Source organism: Gymnoscopelus braueri, assembly GCF_963280865.1.
Source record: "Gymnoscopelus braueri genome assembly, chromosome: 23".
Taxonomy (NCBI): Eukaryota; Metazoa; Chordata; class Actinopteri; order Myctophiformes; family Myctophidae; genus Gymnoscopelus; species Gymnoscopelus braueri.
In genome coordinates, this window is record NC_137625.1 from 34,026,045 (window position 1) to 34,047,206 (window position 21,162).

The 21,162-nt window shown below is 40.1% G+C and overlaps 1 protein-coding gene across 1 annotated transcript in view; it reads right to left on the bottom strand.

Moving 5' to 3' along the window:
- Positions 1-16,627, bottom strand: part of exoc4 (exocyst complex component 4) — a 208,744-nt gene extending 192,117 nt beyond the window's left edge. The window contains exons 1-4 of the mRNA XM_080421608.1: positions 16,521-16,627; positions 13,884-14,073; positions 7,692-7,886; positions 1,842-2,038 (exon numbers count right to left, since the gene is read on the bottom strand). Of these exons, the coding sequence (XP_080277734.1) occupies positions 1,842-2,038; positions 7,692-7,886; positions 13,884-14,073; positions 16,521-16,603 (665 nt within the window). The 5' untranslated portion in view covers positions 16,604-16,627. The remainder of the gene's footprint in view (positions 1-1,841; positions 2,039-7,691; positions 7,887-13,883; positions 14,074-16,520) is intronic.
- Positions 16,628-21,162: the final 4,535 nt, after the last annotated feature.

Below are 21,162 nucleotides of genomic sequence, written 5' to 3' on the forward strand. Positions count from 1 at the left end.
ATACAGGTCACTGCACCTCAACACACTGCATGTGTACCTTCAGCCCTGAGTGGATGTGCATGCGCACTTGCTTGTGAGTACCTTATGTGTGTAAGTGTGCGTTTACACTATTCAGTCGTGTGTGAGTGTTAACGCGTGCGTGTGCGTGTGCGTGTGTGTGTGTGTGTGTGTTTACGTGTGTGGTGCAGTAATTACGGTGAGGTGTGTGGTGATTTATTACCAGGGGTCAGAGAGTGGCAGGTCCCCAGCCTGTCTGTATCGGGGTGGGTTCTAACAACAAAGCAGCCCCCATCCATACGCCCCTCTCACTTAGCAGCAGCCACAACACTGTGTCAAAAAGGTGGTGCCTGGAAGGAACACCACCTATACCTCCACCCACCCTCCTCCTCCAGGGTTGCCAGATTTTGCGAGAGAAATAAGCAACCTGGGTCTATGAAAACAAGCCGAAAAGAAGCGACTAGGCTACGGCTACTTGAATATAGCCGATCTACAAACGTCGCGATGCTGGGAGCTTGTAGATCTGTATTTTCCAAAAAATTTAAAAAAATCTTGGGAAAAAAATTTTGAAATATTTTTGAAAATTTTTTAATAACACAAATCTTGAAAATGTTTGAGAACCACAAAACAACATTTAGAAAACAAGCCCAAATAAGCAAATAAACTTTAGAAACCAGCCCAAAAAAAAACGCAGCCCGCAACTACCAATATTTACATGTCTTGACAAGACTTTACAGAAAAACAGGCCCAAAGTCGCTTATAATAAAGCAGATATGGCAACACTGTACTCCTCCCGATGAAGGTCTCAGTAAATGGCTCATTGGAAGGCAACTCACACACACACACACACACACACACACACACACACACACACACACACACACACACACACACACACACACACACACACACACACACACACACACACACACACACACACACACACACACACACACACACACACACTTAATGTTGTACAGGAGAATTGGTTTTGTTTCTGGGAGGAACGTTTGCCATGAGGTTGGCTAGCCGCACGCCTCACTGCATACTAACTAAAAACTAAATAGGGGGCTGCCAACTATACATAATTTTGACGCAAAAAGCGTAATATATTTTTTTTTATATGTAATCGACTAGTCTGATCAACCACTTAAGCCCTATGTTATACTTGCTCATACAATGGTGTCATGCAAAAATCGTGAATCTACAAGTTCAAAATGCATCACACAATGTGATACGTTGTGAGCTTATCATAATAAGTGAGGAGACCGTCATTTTTTCAATTACTTGTTTCATTTATTTTAAATATTCTTTGGGGAAAATGAAAACAAAAAAAATACAATAAAAAAATGTAAGAAAAGAAAAGAAAAAAGTAATCGAAAAAACACGGCCCCCTCACGTATTAGGAGGGCAGGATGAGTCACCAGAACCAAGGACGGGTGTTAAAAATGTAATTTGAAGTTATAATGGGTTTGTATAGGAAGGGGGCGTGTCTGATAAAATGAATATCAAATATCTAAATACTGAATCAACCAACTTAACCCATTATGACCTGGAACGCATCCGTGTCACTTTAGATTTCTTTGGCTATTCAAAAATAGCAGATATACAAGCTCATAGCGCGGCACCGAGTGCAGCGCTATGAGCTTGTAGATCTGCTATTTTTGAAAAATCTTGATTATTAATTTTCTTTCCAAAAACTGTTAGGATTTTGATTTTTTTTAAGAATCGCCTCAGGTCTTAATGGGTTAAAAACTGTCTAGGGGGCTCACAAAAGCCTGAGTAGACGTTTTTTTTAACATTTCTAAAAGTGAAATATCCCTTTAACCATCATTTGTTCTTACCCGGGGGGGCGCGCCGCAGCGTTCTTGTCCTTGTTCTTGAGCCCCAGGTTCCTGGTGGACTTGATGTAGAGGTGCCGGTGCAGCTCGTCGATGAGGACCATGTGGATGTTGAGCTTCTTGCTGTGGAGCTCCAGACGCAGGTCTCCCAGACCCTCCACCTGCAGCAGGGGACCCTCCAGGGACTCCACCGCAGACACCTGCACATAATCATAATAATAATGATAAACGTTATTTATCTCTTTGGCTATTCATAAATGGCAGATATACAAGCTCATAGTGCTTGTATATCTGCTTGTATATCATCAGTGCCGCTCTATGAGCTTGTAAATCTGCTATTTTTGAAGAAAATATATTGTGAAAATGTGTGCAAATCTTTGAATATATATATATATATATATACATATACATTTTTTACTCAAAATATTTTAAGATGGGGGGTCCACGGACAAATAAAAATACAGAATTGCTTTAAAAAACATATATATAAAAGATATATTCAAGATTTGCACAAATGTTCACGTTAAAAAAGAAAACAATAGCAGATCTATGAACTTGTAGATCTGCTATTTTTTTAATAGCCCAAAGTGTAAAATAATGGTTATAGCAAAATAATCTAAAATGAGACAAAGCGGCGGTATGTCCCCTCAAATCAGCCTTCGGTTAAGGCGGCGGTATGTCAAGTAAAATAAGTTCCCGGGTTGAATGGGTGTTGCCAGATTCTGTGAGAGAAACAAGCAACCAGGTCTAGGAAAACCAGCCCAAAAGAAGCGACTATGGGCCACACGAGCACTTTAACATAATACATCAGCTATTTGAAAATAGCAGATCTACAAGTTCAGCTTGTAGATCGGCTATTTGAAAATAAAATCTTGCGGGGAAATTATAATAAGCAGATCTGGTTAACCCTGGTTAAGACCTGGGCACTTCTGGAGAGGCTACCCAAATAAAATACTGGAGCACTCAACTGGTCTGCTGCACATATTCATTATTTTGCAGCGGTGACTGATGTTTTGACTTGACGTTCTTCCCGAAGGAAGACGCAACGTTATTTCTTGAGTAGCCTACAAGTCGTATTATGTCCATTAAGGTGCCATTTCAATTACCGACTTCTAGTGATGTCATTGGCTGAGTACAGGCCTCAGGGCAGTGGTCTGGTAAACATCTACTGTTCTGGTTACAATTTATTTTCTTTTTTTTGTATAATCCTCGCACACACACACACACACACACACGCACACGCACACGCACACACACCACACACACACACAGACAGACAGAGGAGTTCCTAATGAGCTCTCCTACTGGAACACACACACGTCTAGTTTAATTGTATCAGGGCTGTCAACAGAAACTCAGAAATTACATTCAAATGCAGTGAATGAACGGGAGAGGTTTCCTCTCCCCTGCAACCTGCCCACTTTATGATTATGACTCATCCCCCTTATCTCCTCCTTCATCTCTCTCTCTCTCTCTCTTTCTACCTCTCCACCACTCTCTCTCCATGTCTCTCGCTCTCCGTCTCTCTCTATCTCTCCATCTCTCCCTCTACCTCGGTCTCCTCTCCGTTTTCATTAGCAGCGCTGGTTGTGGCATGTTAGTGTTTAAGCCATTAAAATCGGGAACGTATGCGTGTGACCACTTCCACCATTATTTTCTACTTGGGCTATTCAAAAATAGCAGATCTACAAGCTCATAGCGCGGCACCGAGTGCCGCGCTATGAGCTTGTAGATCTGCTATTTTTGGAAATTTGTGAAAATTTGTGCAAATCATTGAATATATGTTTTTTTTAAACAAACATTTTTAACTCAAATCTATGCTTCTGGGGGTCCCTGGAACAACATATTTTGAGATGGGGGTCCGCGGCCAAATACATATAATTTTGGGGGGGTCCTTGACATGGAAAAAGTTTGAGAACCACTGATTATAGCAACATACGTTTTTTTTTTTTTTTAAGTTAGTAGATTTAGAAGAGATTTGTAGAATCCCCATGAGCAAAGATTTGAGTTAAAAATGCAGATCTACAAGCTCATAGTGCGGCACTCGGTGCCGCACTATGAGCTTGTAGATCTGCTGTTTTTAAATCTAAATCTATCAAAGAAATCTAAAAATGACACGGATGCGTTCCCGGCCTCAATGGGTTAATAAATCTCTGTGGCAGTAAATGAGTGTGTGTGTGTGTGTGTGTGTGTGTGTGTGTGTGTGTGTGTGTGTGTGTGTGTGTGTGTGTGTGTGTGTGTGTGTGTGTGTGTGTGTGTGTGTGTGTGTGTTGGCGCGTGCGGGCGTGCGTGTTATTAATCAGAAGGGTACTAATGGTTGGATGATAGGGGTCTGGTGGGTGTATGTGTCATGGGGGGGGAGAACAGGAGAGGGGGGGTAGGGGGTGGGGGGGAGGGTGTCAGGGGGTCAAGTGTGTGTTGATGCAGATGAGAAGCACATTAGTGGAGATGTGATAATTCAGTGCCGCGATCAGCCTCCAGTCGACTTAATAGCATTACTCTGCATGCCTGCGTGTGTGCGCGTGTGCGCGTGTGTGTGAGAAAATAACATAATTTTAATGTACAAAAAAGAACGTAAACCATGGTAATGTGCAGGGTTGTGATAATACTGTATGCTTCAGAGAGAGGCGTGTGTGTGTGTGTGTGTGTGTGTGTGTGTGTGTGTGTGTGTGTGTGTGTGTGTGTGTGTGTGTGTGTGTGTGTGTGTGATTAGCGTAGGGCTGGGATGACTGAGGATGGCTGCTTAACGTCGTTAGGGGGCCCAGCCTGTCAGGCTAATCAACAATATGAAGCCTCTGGTGATTTAACTAGAGAAGAGAGAGGAAGGGGAGGGGAGGGGAGGGAGAAGAGAGGGATGGAGAGGAGAGGAGATCGTATGACAGCTTATCACATGCCTCTGGAGAACACTGGACTCCACCGAGGGGTGTCAGCAGGTGTGTGTGTGTGTGTGTGTGTGTGTGTGTGTGTGTGTGTGTGTGTGTGTGTGTGTGTGTGTGTGTGTGTGTGTGTGTGTGTGTGTGTGTGTGTGTGTGTGTGTGTGTGTGTGTGTGTGTGTGTGTGTGTGTGTGTGTGAGGCAGGGGTATAGTAGTAGGAGAATCTCCGTAAACAATGGGGCCTGGTTCAATAGAAAATACATTGTGACTGTCACACCCTGAGAGAGGAGAGGAGAGGAGAGGAGAGGAGAGGAGAGGAGAGGAGAGGAGAGGAGAGGAGAGGAGAGGAGAGGAGAGGAGAGAAGAGATGGAGGGAGGGAGCGTGTGAGAGAATAGGGAGATGTTGTGACGACTGACATCGTGGCAAAACAGAGTGGATACTCTAGAACAGTGGTTCTCAACTGGTGGTCCAGGGGCCTGTTATCTCTCCTATGGTACCAACATCCATAAAGCATAGAATTGTGGACAAAATCTTATCCAACGATAGCAAAATACTCTGAGAGTCTAAATCTCATCAAACGGTGGTTCCGTGGCTCAAATGCCGAATAAATAATGGACCTTGATATGAAAAGGGTTGAAAACCACTGCTCTAGAACAGTAGTTCCCAAACCTTTCAGCTTGTTGTGCTGATGCGTTGTGAGCTTGTAGATCTGCTATTTTCAAACATTTTAGTACTTTTACTTTTGGTACTTTAAGTACATTTCGATACCAATACTTTTGTTCTTTTACTCAAGTAAATTTAGAATTCCGGACTTTTACTTGTGACAGAGTACTTCTACATTGCAGTATTGATACCTTTACTTAAGTAAAACATTTGAGTCCTTTTCCACCACTGCACTTTTATAGATAAAAATACTCTTGAAATATATACAGATGTGCCGTTTGAGAACATCACACGTCCTGCCATTGGCAGTTCAGTAGACTGTCAGTGCATTGTGGGAACATTATCAGTGAAAAAGGGGGACATTTGCCAAGGTGGAAATCTATTCAGATTACAACCAAGCTGTCAAAATCTCTCCCGACGCCCTGACAAGCACTTGGAATTGTAGGAGTTGAGGCATTACATATAGTTTGACTCGGTTCCACAGATAAATAATATTGTGAAAATAGCAGATCTACAAGCTCACAACGCCTCGCATTGCATTTGACATTTTGGCCAATGTTTAAATGGTAAGTGATATTTTTTGGGTTAAAACAAAAAGGTTTTTGTTAAAAGGTTATAGCTCTATATTCTGATAGTAATCATTGCTATAAAGTGTTTGTTTAGTAACAGGGGCCTTCCTGTCTCTCCAGCTCTTTAATAAACAGAAAATACATTTTTAGGCAGGTGACAAAATCTCAGCCAATCAGGAGAGAGTACACATTTATCAGCTTAATTTTATAGTGTTCCAGTTCCAATTTTGTCTGCTCATTTCTTCACTTCCAATTTCACTTGTTTAATATGTCTCCTGTCTGAGTTCTCTATCCTGATTGGATAAAATTGGTATCCCGACCTGAAAATGCATTTTCTGTTTAATAAAGAGGTGGAGAGACTCCTGTTACTGAACAAACACTCTATATCAATGATTACTATCAGAATATAGAGCTATTTAACACTTATTTTTACCAAAGAAAATCACTTATCCTACCTTTAATATTAAAAGGTATTAAAATGGTCTTAAGTCATTACATTGTCACTTCAGAAATGTGCAGAAGATACCCTGTATACATACTTATACTGTATGTTGGTTTGTTTACTGTTGAGTTTGAGAAAACCATGTTGCATAATAATGTGGGGACCCACAAATTGAGAGGCACTGCTGTAGGGGTTGCTGGTGCAGCAACAAAGGAAGGCCGGTTGCCCTCCCATGAACACATCCATTTGTGTTTGTTGGAAGGCCCAGACGTAGCCAAATGCATGGTGGAGGATTCAAACCCCTATAGTCTCCGTCTGTGGTGGTGGCCAGGGACTTTACCTTTGAATGGCTCTTCTCATCTTATGTAAAGCACCTTGAACTGCCTTTGTGTATGAAATGGGCTTTGATCGTTCAACTGATGGTCTGTTTATGACCTAGAGAAGTACATTATGGCCACACCCCAGATTAATGACCTAGAGAAGTATATTATGGCCACACCAGATTAAAGGGCATCTTTACCCATTGTTTGTGTGTCAAAAAGGGTCATTACACATTGGTCGGTGGAGAGTCTCCTGCTCCTTTTCGGGAGCGACCTCTCAACACGCAGATGGCAATGTCAGATTTCCACATATCACTCCTCACAATAGAACAATAGTTTCAGGTTACAACAATCGGAGAAGTTACCTTGCATCTAATATTTCCAATAGAAAGCGAGTTTGTTTTATTGTTCTTACCGAGCACAGCACAATATACTGTGTGTCAATTCCAGAGGGTCCCTAACCTTTTCAAACAGTCCTGACCTTCAGGTGGCTGCAATTCAAAACTGGCCCCTGTGAAAGTCATGATTTTCTGCAAACTTCTAATAAAGTACCCCAAAATTATATGTTTTTGTCCACCGATCCCCAATATGTTGTGTGTGTGTGTGTGTGTGTGTGTGTGTGTGTGTGTGTGTGTGTGTGTGTGTGTGTGTGTGTGTGTGTGTGTGTGTGTGTGTGTGTGTGTGTCCAGAAGCAATGTTTTTAGGTAAAAATGTTGTTTCCAAAAATATATATATGTGTATCTATCTATACACAAAATGTTCAGGATTTTTCAATAATGAGAGATCTACAAGCTCGTACAGTTTGTAGATCCGACATTATTGAATAGCCCCAAGGTATAAAATAATGGTTCAAACTATAAACATCTAAAAAACTGACACAGTGATGCGTTCCCGGTCTTAATGGGTTAAATTATATTATCACGGTCATTCGTCTCCACCGTTATTCTGTGAACTCCAAACCCATTTAAGAGCAGAGCCACTCACCAGCATGTCGGTAGCGTGGAGGTAGTGCTTGCTGGCCATGGAGGCCTCCAGCCTCTGAGGAACCTGCTTGATGCTCTCGATCTCGTCCAGGAGCTGCAGGACGTGCTTGTGCTCGATGCCCTCGATCCACAGCTTCCTCAGCTCGTCCCTCTTGCAGTGGAGCAGCATCTTACAGGAGAGCAGGTTCTCCTTCACCTGAGGAGAGGCCAGAAGAAACGTGAGGATGTGAGTGACTTCATCTAAAGATCAGCCATTCTAAAACCAGTGGGAGGTGGGCTGGCCACGAGGACATTGCGAGTGGGCAGCCAAATAATTGGCCTTGATGCCCCCCGCCTGCACTGCCCACGCTGAGTTCACCGTTTCCCCTCTGCGCTATCTTCCTGTCAATATGGTAGACACAAGATTCAACATCAAGTGAAGCGCTGCACATAACCAGTGGGTAGGTTTGATTTCAAGCCTATATTTCAGCTTAAAATGCCATTATGCCATAATGACATTATTTTGTGAAATAAATTGGTTATATTTCACAGATAGTTATACTATTCTAAGTTAAATTCATTATTTTCGTGGACTTAAACATCTTTGTTTTAATTGATGGCCTTCCTACCCTGGCATTTGGCCTTTGTGCCCTTAAAAACTTGACAATGTCAACACCAAAGGCCAAGTTAGCCTGGTAAAGCCCCTCCCTCCGGAAAATCTCATTTCCATTTGGTCTCAGGAAGGAGTCTGGCATGAGGGCTTGTTTGGCTTTTTGTCGTCGTCCACCAAGTGGACTAGCCTATCAGCGTCCTTAGCCTGGTAAAGCCCCTCCTCGCTCATCGTTCTGTGATTGACAGCGAAAGTTGGCCAATCAGGAGGCGAGTTTGAGTGAGCCCGAATGGATCCGAGGGCAGCCGACCAAAATGGAACGGCAGCCATTGTTTTCTGTGAGTTGTTTTTACTTTCAGTTTTAAAACTTTAAAACGCTCTCAAAGTCTCAAACTTATTTTTTGAGGCACGGAATTTACTTTTCAAATATCGTTTAGATAGAATTTAGTTGTTTAACTTCGTATATGTGGTAAATTAATCATGACAGAGCCTATTTAAAAATAAAAATTCAGAGAACCGGCAGGGGCGGGCAGTGACACGCATGTATCCGAATAAGGCAACCTATTTTGGGCATGGCCGTCTCAAAAGTCCCGTTGCGTCACATTAGTCTGGAGGTGGTAAAAATGCACTGCTGAAGGGGAACACTGCTGATTAGCTGAAGGGGTTGTCAGTCAAAGGTATTACTCCCGCCCAACTCAGCCCACAGTCATAAACACACACAGGTTCTCATGCCAGACTCCTTCCTGAAATCAAATGGAAATGAGATTTTCCGGAGGGATGGGCTTTACCAGGCTAAGGCCAAGTGGCCTTGCCCCTAAAATGATGAAATTCCAGGCCTGGTATCTGCACTGCATTTATAAAGTGACAATTTAATGACTCCGGGGCCACATCTCACGGACCCAAATGTCTTTCTTTGTTTGAAATATTTAACTTGGGGGATGACTGACACTGATCGCAATACTGGTGTCATCGGTGACACCGAAGTATTCACATGGATGTCACGCCGACCCGTCTTGTTTACCCATCTCCTCCACGGGCACAAGGCACCCTGTACTGGTAAACCCATATTTAACATCACATTACCATGAACCGTGGGTAATTCCCTCAGGCATAGTCTGCAGAAGTGTGGACTTATGGGAACTTACTTACTAAAGCATAAAGGGCTCCAAAAGTCTGCAAAAGGAGCCCTGGCGCACTTGACGACTTGACAGTGTGACAACCCTAAGCCCTCAGACAAAAGTCTGAGAGTCTGTGAGTGTGGCCATTGGGACTGGGCCTTATAGTCTCTTCTTCTAGTAGCCCTCTTTTTCCAACCATTTTCTTTCCAACTATCATCCCTCTTTTTCTAACTAGTAGCCAGTGTTGATTTCGTCGACTAAAATTATGACGAAAAATATTCGTCGACTACCTTTTTTCACTGACGAAAACTAAATAAAAACTAAGCTATGGTGACTAAAACTAAATATATTGACAATTTCATCAACAAACTAGAAGGTACTGTTCCTGAAGAAACAGTGTGGGATCGCTAAGAATGTTGATGGTATTGAGTATTGATAGTGTTAGAGTTAAAGGTTTGAAAGGTTTAAAGGTTTTAAAGGTTTTAAAGGTTTTAAAGGTTCTAAAGGTTCTAAAGTTTTGAAAGGTTCTAAAGGTTTGAAAGGTTTGAAAGGTTTGAAAGGTTTAAGAGGTTTGAAAGGTTTGAAAGGTTTAAGAGGTTCTAAAGGTTTGAAAGGTTCTAAAGGTTCTAAAGCTTTGAATGGTTCTAAAGGTTTGAAAGGTTTGAAAGGTTTGAAAGGTTTGAAAGGTTTCAAAGGTTTAAGAGGTTCTAAACGCTCACAACGCGTCGCGTTGTGAGCTTGTAGATTGGCGCTATTTTCAGCATACAAAGCGTAAAATCAGCCATTACGACGCCACCAAGGCACCGCCAAAATACATTTTAGTCGACTAAATCAACTATAATCTTATGATATTTAGTCGACTAAAACTAGACAAAAACTAAAACATTTCAGATGACTAAAATATGACTAAAACTAAATGGAATTTTATTCAAAAGACTATGACTAAAACTGAATCAAAATTTGTTGTCAAAATCAACACTGCTAGTAGCCATCGTTTCTAAATCAGGGGTTTTCAACGTTCTTCAGGTGAAGGACCCCCTAGCTGAAACCACTACATGTTGCCCCTACTACTACATTAAACCTTTTCATACAGTACATTTCATAGATAGCTCTTGTTTGACAGCACTATCATCAGTGTTAATGTTTATTTTCAGATAGTGAACCACTTAAACCCTCCATGATTAGTTAACTTGACCGTTGGCTCTGAACTTGGTCTGCTCTTTTTTTAAAAGACAGTGATTTCTTGCTGTGACATTGGACATTGTTAACATAGGTGAGACCTGACTAAAAAAAGCTAACTGACATCACACCAAAAGGTACCGAAACGCACGTTACACGGGCAAAATTGAGCAATGGGTAAATGTCACCAAAAGAACACAGTATGGTTCCACGTTAACAATGTGATTTAAGCCACAGCAAAAGTAAATACGCAGAGAGAAAGCTGTCAGAGAGAGAGAGAGGGGGCGGGCGTCAGGCTGATATGAAATCGTTTGACAGCTTCTCCCAAAAGCTCTTCTTCCAAGTGGACGTTTAAAAAGACAGACACGCTCCGGAGAAATCAGTGGAAGCTCCACTCTTATTCAGCTTTCAGTCTCTAATGTCCTTGATGATAAACTCCCTGGGACAATCACACTGCCTCCGCTTATAAATATGCATTCACGGTGCGTGCGTAGTGCGTGCGTGTTATACGTATACAGTAGGTCTAAGAATAATTTCCCTCGCTTGATTTTTGAGTGGATGTGATTACCTTCTCCTGAGGTGACCTCAACCTGACAGCGCTTAACCCTTTCAAGACCGGGAAGGGAAAGCATCTGTGTCATTTTAAGATTGCTTTGGCTATTAAAAAGTAGCAGATATACAAGCTCATAGCGCGGCACCGAGTGCCACGCTATGAGCTTGCTATTAGATCTGCTATTTTTTTCGTGAAAGATCGTGAAAATGTGTGCACATCTTTGAATATAAATTCATTTTTAACTCAAATCTTTGCTCATGGCGGTCCCTGGAACAAAATATTTTGAGATGGGGGGGGGTCCACGGACAAATGCATATCATTGTGGGTGGTCCTTGACATGAAAAAAGTTTGAGAACCACTGATATTATAGCAACATACGTTTTTTTTTCTTCTTTTTTTAACTGTTAAGATTTAGAAGACATTTGTAGAATCTCCATAGCGTGGCACTAGCCTGGATCTACTAGCGTGGATCTACAAGCTCATAGCCGCACTATGAGCTTGTAGATCTGCTAGGCATGTAACGATTTATCGTATATCGATTTAAATCGATTCAAAGTGGTGACGATTTAAATCGATGCAATAAAATATGACATCGCGATGCAACCAGCAGAGGGCGCAATCGAGTCAGACTCCATTCCTTGTTATCCGCCTACTATTTTGTCCCCTCAGGGCCACCATAGCTGCCTCCGTCGGTCTCTTCTTCACTCACTCAACGGCAGGCTATGAACGGGAGAGTGGGGTTCACGTCCTCTCAGGCTATGAAATCTAAACAACTAGGCGATCGCACTGCATAAAGAGGGAAATGTGCGTCGCATGTAAACATGTTTATTTGATTGATGAAAAGCCCAAACTATACCGTTTACCCCCTCCCCCATCTGACAATATTGTTAGCTGTTGTTAGCCTGTCTGATTTAAACTCTGTAGGAAACATACAACTGATAGGCTTCTAATGAAAACGGCTAATTCTGGAGCGCCTCGGTGCGGCTGCCGCTGCAGAGTACAATGAATAATAATCTATATGAATAATAATAATTTAACAATTGTATCAGACTGCTGACAACGTCAAACTCCTTTCAACACTGTCTGTCAGATATATAGCGAATTACATTGATATTAATCAATTAATTTTTAATCTAATCTCATTTGGAGCAGTTTAAAACAGTTTCCCTTATTACATAAATGTGTACAGAATGCTGAGAATATAGCATAGATAAAAAATTACTTGTAAATCCCAAGCTTGGAACAAAGGCTAAGCCTTAATTTGTTTATTTGAAGGTTTTCTTTATAATTTATTTCATCTGGGACATATGTTTTAAAATTCATTTATTTCATAATACTTATATATTTAAAGTTATTATTTTACAGATAAAAAAGTATATGTCTTAATGTGTACCTTACAGTTAATGCATGTACCTCATGAATAATAAAAAAGGCTTAATTTCATATATTGAAAAGAGGACAAGAGAAAATACAGTTGTTAAAAAATACATGATTTTTGTAAGAGAAATAATCAAGGTTTTTCAGTAATTTGTCTCGAAAATAAATGTGCTTAAAAATCGTGAAAAATCGTATCGTGAACCTCGAATCGTGATTCGAATCGTATCGTGAGTTGAGTGAATCGTTACATGCCTAAGATCTGCTATTTTTTAATAGCCCAAATAAATCTTAAAATGACACAGATGCGTTCCCGGTCTTAAAGCGTTAAGGGGCGTTTGGTACCGTCTCGGCCCCACATGGAAATGAGACTGAATTAAAATCCATCCCTATTGAAAGCACAGGGGGTTGACTGGGCTTACAATGGATGCGTTTTGGACCAGAGGTCGCGCTAGGATTTTAAACTGTCGTTCACAGTGACCGGATTGATTACAATTAATCGGACATCTGATAAATATGAATGGACAAAATGTTTTCAATTAATTATCTAGGCAACAATCGTGCAGGTTGTGCGCAATCACAATATTACAATATCCATCTAGTCTCAAAAGCAAAAAAAAATGAAGTTCTGCTTGAGGCATGAGGCAGACTGTAGGGAAAAAGATACCGTCTGCAGGAGAAAAAATGATACCTCGCCGATACCGCATTAGGCAGTATCGGCAGCTTTTCCGATACTGGTATCGGTATCGGAACAACTCTAATTCTGACCAATGGATACATCACACATCAGAGGATGCCTTAGCATCCATCTGGTCTCGTCTCATATCCAGTGGTGTAAAGTAACTAAGTACATTTACTCAAGTACTGTACTTAATTACAATGTTGAGGTACTTTTACTTTACTAGAGTATTTCCAATTGTCTATACTTTTACTTCTACTCCACTACATCTCAGAGGCAAATATTGTACTTTTACTCCACTACAATTACAAACTTTAGTTACTAGTTACTTTGAAGAACATTATTACATTATAAAACATACATTAACCACTTTAGCTATGTTTTATACCTAGGCTATTTGAAAATAGCCGATCTACAAGCACACAACGCGTCGTATCGCGACGCGTTGTGAGCTTGTAGATCTGCTATTTTCAAACATTTTAGTACTTTTACTTTTGGTACTTTAAGTACATTTTTATACCAATACTTTTGTACTTTTACTCAAGTAAATTTTGACTTTTACTTGTAATGGAGTAATTCTACATTGCAGTATTGACACTTTTACTTTTAAGTAAAACATTTGAGTACTTTTCCCACCACTGCTCGTATCACAATATTGATATAATATCGACAATACGTCGTCACCAAATCATCGGTTGTACCTGTTTGATCTTGTTGCGGGAGCTGGTGATCCTCTCGGTGATGCTCTGGTAGGTCTTGATGGCGGTGGTGAGCTCGGCGTAGTGCTGGACGATCTGCGTGTCCAGGTCCCTGTCGCACTTCTCGAACGCCTCCTCCAGGCGGCCCTTCTCCGTCTCCCGGTCCTGGACGCCCGCATGGCTGGACAGCGTCCTGCGAGGGAGGGGGGGAGGGACGCACCCACCAGGGTTATTATTACAGTTCAGTAGTGGTCGGTCGCCCACCATTTCTGGAGCAGGCGGTCAGATGGGTGGACGCCAGTGTTGCCAGAATTTGCAGAGGCCATATGAGCACATGAGCGCTTTAAACCTGTATGATTTGAAAATAGCCAATCTACAAGAAAGCCGCGCTATGAGCGACTTTCTTGTTTTCTTGCTCATAGCAGAGCTTGTATATCTGCTATTTTTGAAAAATCTTGAAAATGTGTGCAAATCTTTGAATATATATACTCTTTTTAAAGTGAACATTTTTAACTCAAATCTTTGCTTCTGGGGGTCACTGGCACAAAACATTTTCAGATGGAGGTCTGCGGCCAACAGTATATCAATTTAGGGGTCCTTGGCATGAAAAAGATTGAAAACCAATGCTCTACACCAAATATCTTAACCGTAAAGGGCCGATCTACAAGCTCACTTAGATCTTCTATTTTCGGCAAAATGTTCACCCCAGAATAGGGATGTGAGGGTTCAAGTGGTTAATTAATCACACAAAATAATAATGTCTGAACTGTTTCTCATTTTGCCGAGGAGCCTCTGGAACCCCCTCAAAGACCCCTGGGGGTCCCAGGACCCCACTTTGAGAACCAGAGCTTTAATAAACAAAACACACACACACACACACACACACACACACACACACACACACACACACCAGTACCTAGAGCAAGGGTTCCCAAACTTTTCAGGCCGCATAATGTGTTAATAAAGCGTCACAATCATTTTAACCCCTTTATCCATATTTTATACTTTGGCTATTCAAAAATAGCAGATCTACAAGCTCATAGCGCGGCACCGAGTGAGCTTGTAGATCTGCTATTTTTGAAAAATCATGAACATTTGTGCAAACTTTTGAATATATATTTTTTAAAACCAACATTTGTTACTCAAAACTTTGCTTCTGGGGGTCCCTCAAACAAAATATTTTGAGATGGGTCCTTGACATTTGGAAGTCCTTGACATGAAAAAAGTTTGAGCACCACTGATTACATTTAGTTTGACTCGCAGTTTGAGGAGCTTGTTTTCACAATGTGTGCCTCTTTCTTACATAATATTTGACAATTTGGCCAATTTGGTATTAAAAAGGTCTTAAAAGGTCATTAAATTGTAACTTTATAAATGTGCAGTTACCTAGCTAATCATCTGGGAAACCCCAGTTTGGGAACCACTGGTTTAATTAACCACACACACACACACACACACACTTACCCAGAGGGCCCGCTGCATTAAAAAGTATGTCAACTAATTATGCATTATGACAATAACAGTATAAACTGAAAGACCTCCAGATATTCCAGACAGTCATCACAAACAATAACATCATCTTGACGATGATGAATGAAATGACAGCTGTCTTTCCTCTCTCCCTCTCTCCCTCTCCCTCTCCCTCTCTCTCTCTCTCTCATGGTTATTATATGAAAAATAATTCATACTGCGATTATTGCATGAAATATCATTCATATAGTTATTACTTGAAATATCATTCATATAGTTATGAAATATCATTCATATAGTTATTACTTGAAATATCATTGATATGGTTATTATATGAAATATCATTCATATGGTTATTATATGAAATATCATTCATATGGTTATTAAATATCATTCATACTGTGGTTATTACATGAAATATCATTCATATGGTTATTACATGAAATATCATTCATATGGTAATTACATGAAATATCATTCATATGGTTATTACATGAAATATCATTCATATGGTTATTATATGAAATATCATTCATATGGTTATTACATGAAATATCATGGTTATTATATGAAATATCATTCATATGGTTATTACATGAAATATCATTCATATGGTTATTACATGAAATATCATGGTTATTATATGAAATATCATTCATATGGTTATTACATGAAATATCATGGTTATTATATGAAATATCATTCATGTGGTTATTACATGAAATATCATGGTTATTATATGAAAAATCATTCATATGGTTATTACATGAAATATCATTAATATGGTTGTTATGTTAAATATCATTCATACTGTGGTTATTACATGACATATCATGGTTATTATATTAAATATCATTCATATGGTTATTACATGAAATGTCATTCATTTGGTTATTATATTAAATACAATTAATACTGTGATTATTACATAAATGGCACAAAACCCTGAACGACAGAGACACTAAAACAAAGCCATTGTTTTGTTTTAATGCCTGTGTTTGTTGTCATTCTGTTAAACATGAATGACAACAAACACAGGAAGGATGTTGTTAGCATGTTAGCATACATGCTAGCAGGCTGGGCTGTCTCATAATATCTGTAGAGTAGAGACGAGACGAGACGTGGGAACAGCACAGTGTTATTATAGTGTTAAAGGATAATCATATTTACCTTATGACAGAGATAAGCAGCCCAGACGGGTCTTTGCTCTTGTTAACAACACTCCTGTACCTCCCTGTACTGTCAGCTGTCATCTTTACTAGCTAGCTGCTGCTGCTAAAACCTAAACAGGAAGAGGAGAGCGCGAGCGTCAGAGCAATGCCTTGTGGGAGTTGTAGTCCTTCCATACCTGGGGGTGGGAAGGGAAATCCATGCCTCTGCTTTATATAATTGGTTCTCAAAGTGGGATCCGGGGACCCCCAGGGCTCCTTGAGGGAATTCCAGGGGGTCTCCAGCTAAATGATAGATAGTTAGGAACCAAATGGACCGTTATGGGTCTGTAAAATGAGAGGAATTTTGGACCATCTCTCCATCATTTTGGACAAATGGAACCAAATGAACCCTAACGGGTCCATTGGTTCCATTTGTACACTATCAGAGTTAAATTAACATTGATTTTACAATCTAAATTGGGTTCCAAGAGATAGAAATGTCATTAAATGGGGGTCCGTAGCCTAATGCATGTCAAACTGGGGGTCCTTGAAATTAAAATGGTTGAGAATCACTGCTAGAGCCGTAAAAATCTTCTCTTATAGGCGTCTCTGGCATATCTTTTCAAATGGGGGTCCGCGGGCTAATAAGTGTCAATTTGGGGGTCCTTGACATGAAAAAGTTTGAGAACCACTGCTTTATATCACCCCTCTCGTAGTCAGTCATATACGTTTTTTTGGCTGGAGGGGATAGGTTTTAGTCAGACTGAATGAAATAGACATGTATTTCTTTAGGACAGGGGTCTTCAACAGGGGGTCCGGGACCCCTAGGTGGTCCTCAGAGTTACTACAGGGGTGGCCTCCAAATCTACAGTATGTGAGATTTTTTTTTTTTTTACTTGAACCCCAACTTCCATGTTCTGGGGGAAACATTCACCGGAAATAGCAGATCTACAAGCTGACAACGCATCACACTGTAGATCTGCTATTTTCGGTGTAGAAGTTTGGTAAAAAAAACTGTACAGATCCACATGTCAAGTTTATTAAGTATTGAGGGTTTATAAGTGGCTGTAAATGTCTGTAAAGTACACATTAGCATGAATCCAAAATATAACAAAGTGTGTAAATAAATTAAATAAATACACACATTTACACAACACTGATGATAGTGCTGTCAAACAGTCTATTAAGCTATCTATGAAATCTATGAAAAAGTTTAATCTGCAACACAATTTCATACAATACGTAGTGGGGGGTCCCTGCTTCATCTCTCTCTCAGCTAAAGGGTCCTTGGCCTGATAAACATTGAAGACCCCTAGATAACCTACTTATGTCTGATGCCAACAATTTAACATGTTTTAATTTTGTTACGTCTTGTTATCTATCTATCTATCTATCTATCTATCTATCTATCTATCTATCTATCTATCTATCTATCTATCTATCTATCTGTCTGTCTGTCTGTCTGTCTGTCTGTCTGTCTGTCTGTCTGTCTGTCTGTCTGACCAAAAATCCCAATATCTCCCCTGAACAGGCTGGAATTCCCCTTTAGGCTAGTGGATAAGATGCTATAGCTTTCCACATGGGAGACCTGGGTTCAAATCTCGGGCGTTACAAATCTATCTATCTATCTATCCACCTGTGAAGTTGAACGGGGCTGCAGCTAAGCTGTGTATTTTTTCTTTGTGATTATTCTATCCATTACTTTTTCAATTAACACAATGATCGAACACAGCTCATTTTCCAACGCTCTAGAATATGTTTTTAGAGGATAATATTAAAAATCAAGTTCAAACCCCTTAGAGCAGTGGTAGCTAGGCAACACTACCTTGAATTGATTAAATCAGGTATGATGAACAAATAGTTATATTTCCATTCTTTGAATGTTATGTTGACACTGTCAACTTTCCTCTTGAGACTTTTGGATGGAAAACTCCTTTCACGTTTAAAAAACACACCAAAGCTGTGTTTCACATGCCTTAAATGATACATTGTTTCTCTCCATTCTAAGAGACCTTGAACCATGAAAGAGCTCTTGTTCGAAAAGGAGTATGACTCTCTGTCTCCAGATAAAATGTTCACTAAATATCCTCTAAGTGAAACATTCAAGGATGATGCCTGCACAAAAAAAGGACTTTTACTTGTAACAGAGTATTTTTATATTGCAGTATTGAAAATGTACGAAATTTGAGTACTTTTTCCACCACTGCCATTCACCACCTGGTAACAGTGGCCATTTTCCCAGGCACATTGTGGACATGGTGGGGTGAGGGAGGAGGGGGCCGTCACAAAAGGTCAGGGCGGCTGACCTTTCTTATGTGACCATCAGCAGCAGGTGGTGGAGCCCACCCTGTCAGCCTGCAGACACATTTAGCTGTTCTTGGACCAATCAGTCTATAATCATTAAATACTTATTCCCGTTTAATTGAATTTACAAATTCAGTGAACAATGTGTTGTAGATGGCTGGTCTTCATCACCAGTGTTTGCACATGAAGTAGCTTAGACTTGCATTGCCTACCTAATCTCTACCTAAAAAAGGGAGGATTACCTTTTTTAACTTGACTTTTTAACCTTTTAACTAGTTTTTCCTAATAAGGTTGTTTTATTTTTGTTGTTTTGTAGCGACTTTGAGAACTCAGAAAAACGCTATATAAATTGAATGTATTATTATTATTAATCTTCACATAAAATAGCTTTTATTTTTTATTTTTTACAGATATTGCATTTAATTCACTTGAAATTATTCACTTGAAAATGTATGAGAAGGACTATTCTAAAAACGATTCTAACAAACTGTTTTGTGAGAAGGCTGTTACAATATTTACACCACTGTTATCTCCCCACCTACACAGTAAAAACTGGTTCAGGAGGTAGAGTGGCCATCTTGGAACCAGAAAGTTCCTGTCTCCTCCTGGATTTATGTCAAAGTGTCGCTGAGCAGACACTGAACCCTTAACTTAGTTACCGGTGAGCAGGAGTGGAAGAAGTACTCAACATTTTTCTTGAGTAAAAGTATCAATACCAGAATGTAGAAATACTACGTTAAGTAAATGTCTGGTATTCAGAATGTGTGTGTGTGTATGTGGTGTGTGTGTGTGTGTGTGTGTGTGTGCGTGCGTGCGTGCGTGCGTGCGTGCGTGCGTGCGTGCGTGCGTGGCGTGCGTGTGTGAAGTGAATCTAATGCACATCCAAGTGCTTTGGAGAACAGTGCTGTATAAATGTACCATTTACCATTTTAGTAAAATTTACCCTATTAAGATTAATACTCAAGATTTTACTGTATTCTTTTAAATGATACAGTATAGTTCAGTTCTAAATAATTTATAACAACATAATCTTGACATATCTGTGTTCCTGCTGGGACATCCTAGATTCCTAGGTGACTGTGCATGCTTGTACAGTATTTGGTGCTCCTTCACTTGAAGTTCTGAAAGTGGGGTCCGGGGACCCCCAGGGGTCCTCAACGCATTAAGACCTGAGGCCGATTCTACAGATGACTTCCAAATCAGTACACACTTTCAAGATTTTTCAAAAATGTTCAAAAATAGCAGATGTACAAGCTCTGTGAGCTTGCATGTCTGCTATCTTTGAATAGCCAACACGAAAATCTAAAATTACCCAGATGCTTTCCCGGTTTTAATGGGTTAAGGGAGTTCCAGGGGGTCCCCAGCTAAATCAATGAAAGTTAACCAAATGGACCCTAATGGGCCTGTAACGGGTCCATTTGGTTCCATAAATGGACACTGAGAACTTACACAGTGCAGATTGGGGTTCCAGAGAACCACTGCTCTACAGAACATGTTGCTTTTGATGGATAAACTTCTGTATTCTATCACCATTCACCAGCCAGTTTAACGTTGTTTGACTGTTTATGTATGTCATGTGCTGCAGAAAAGTATAGTTTAGTTTAGTTTAGTTTAGTTTAGTTTAGTTTAGTTTAGTTTAGTTTAGTTTAGTTTAGTTTAGTTTAGTTTAGTTTAGTTTAGTTTAGTTTAGCTTAGTTTAGTTTAGCTTAGTTTAGTTTAGTTTAGTTTAGCTTAGCTTAGTTTAGTTTAGTTTAGTTTAGTTTAGTTTAGTTTAGTTTAGTTTAGTTTAGTTTAGTTTAGTTTAGTTTAGTTTATTTTAGTTTATGAAGGACAGAGTGCACATATACATTAGTTATTCGTTAACAATGTTATTGAAGACATATTTCATTTCTCTGGCTTTTGAGCACAGCTCATCTGATGCTCCAAGACCATACAGCTGTAGACTGTAGACTGTAGACTCACCCTCACTATTTTCTGGTGTGCATATTTAACTTGTTTTTCAATTTCTGCATGTATTTGTTGTATATCTTATTGTGTCATTGTTGTTTCTCCTGCTGTATTGTATCACTTTGGTTTTTGTGTTGTCTGGTATTCAGAATGTGTGTGCGTGCGTGCGTGTGTGGGTGTGCGTGCGTGCGTGCGTGCGTGCGTGCGTGCGTGCGTGCGTGCGTGCGTGCGTGCGTGCGTGAATTAGTGAATTAGTGAATTAGTGAATCTAATGCACATCCAAGTGCTTTGGAGAACAGTGCTGTATAAATGTACCATTTACCATTTTTACACAGAGTAAAATTTACCCTATTAATACTCAAGATTTTACTGTATTCTTTTAAATGATACAGTATAGTTCAGTTCTAAAT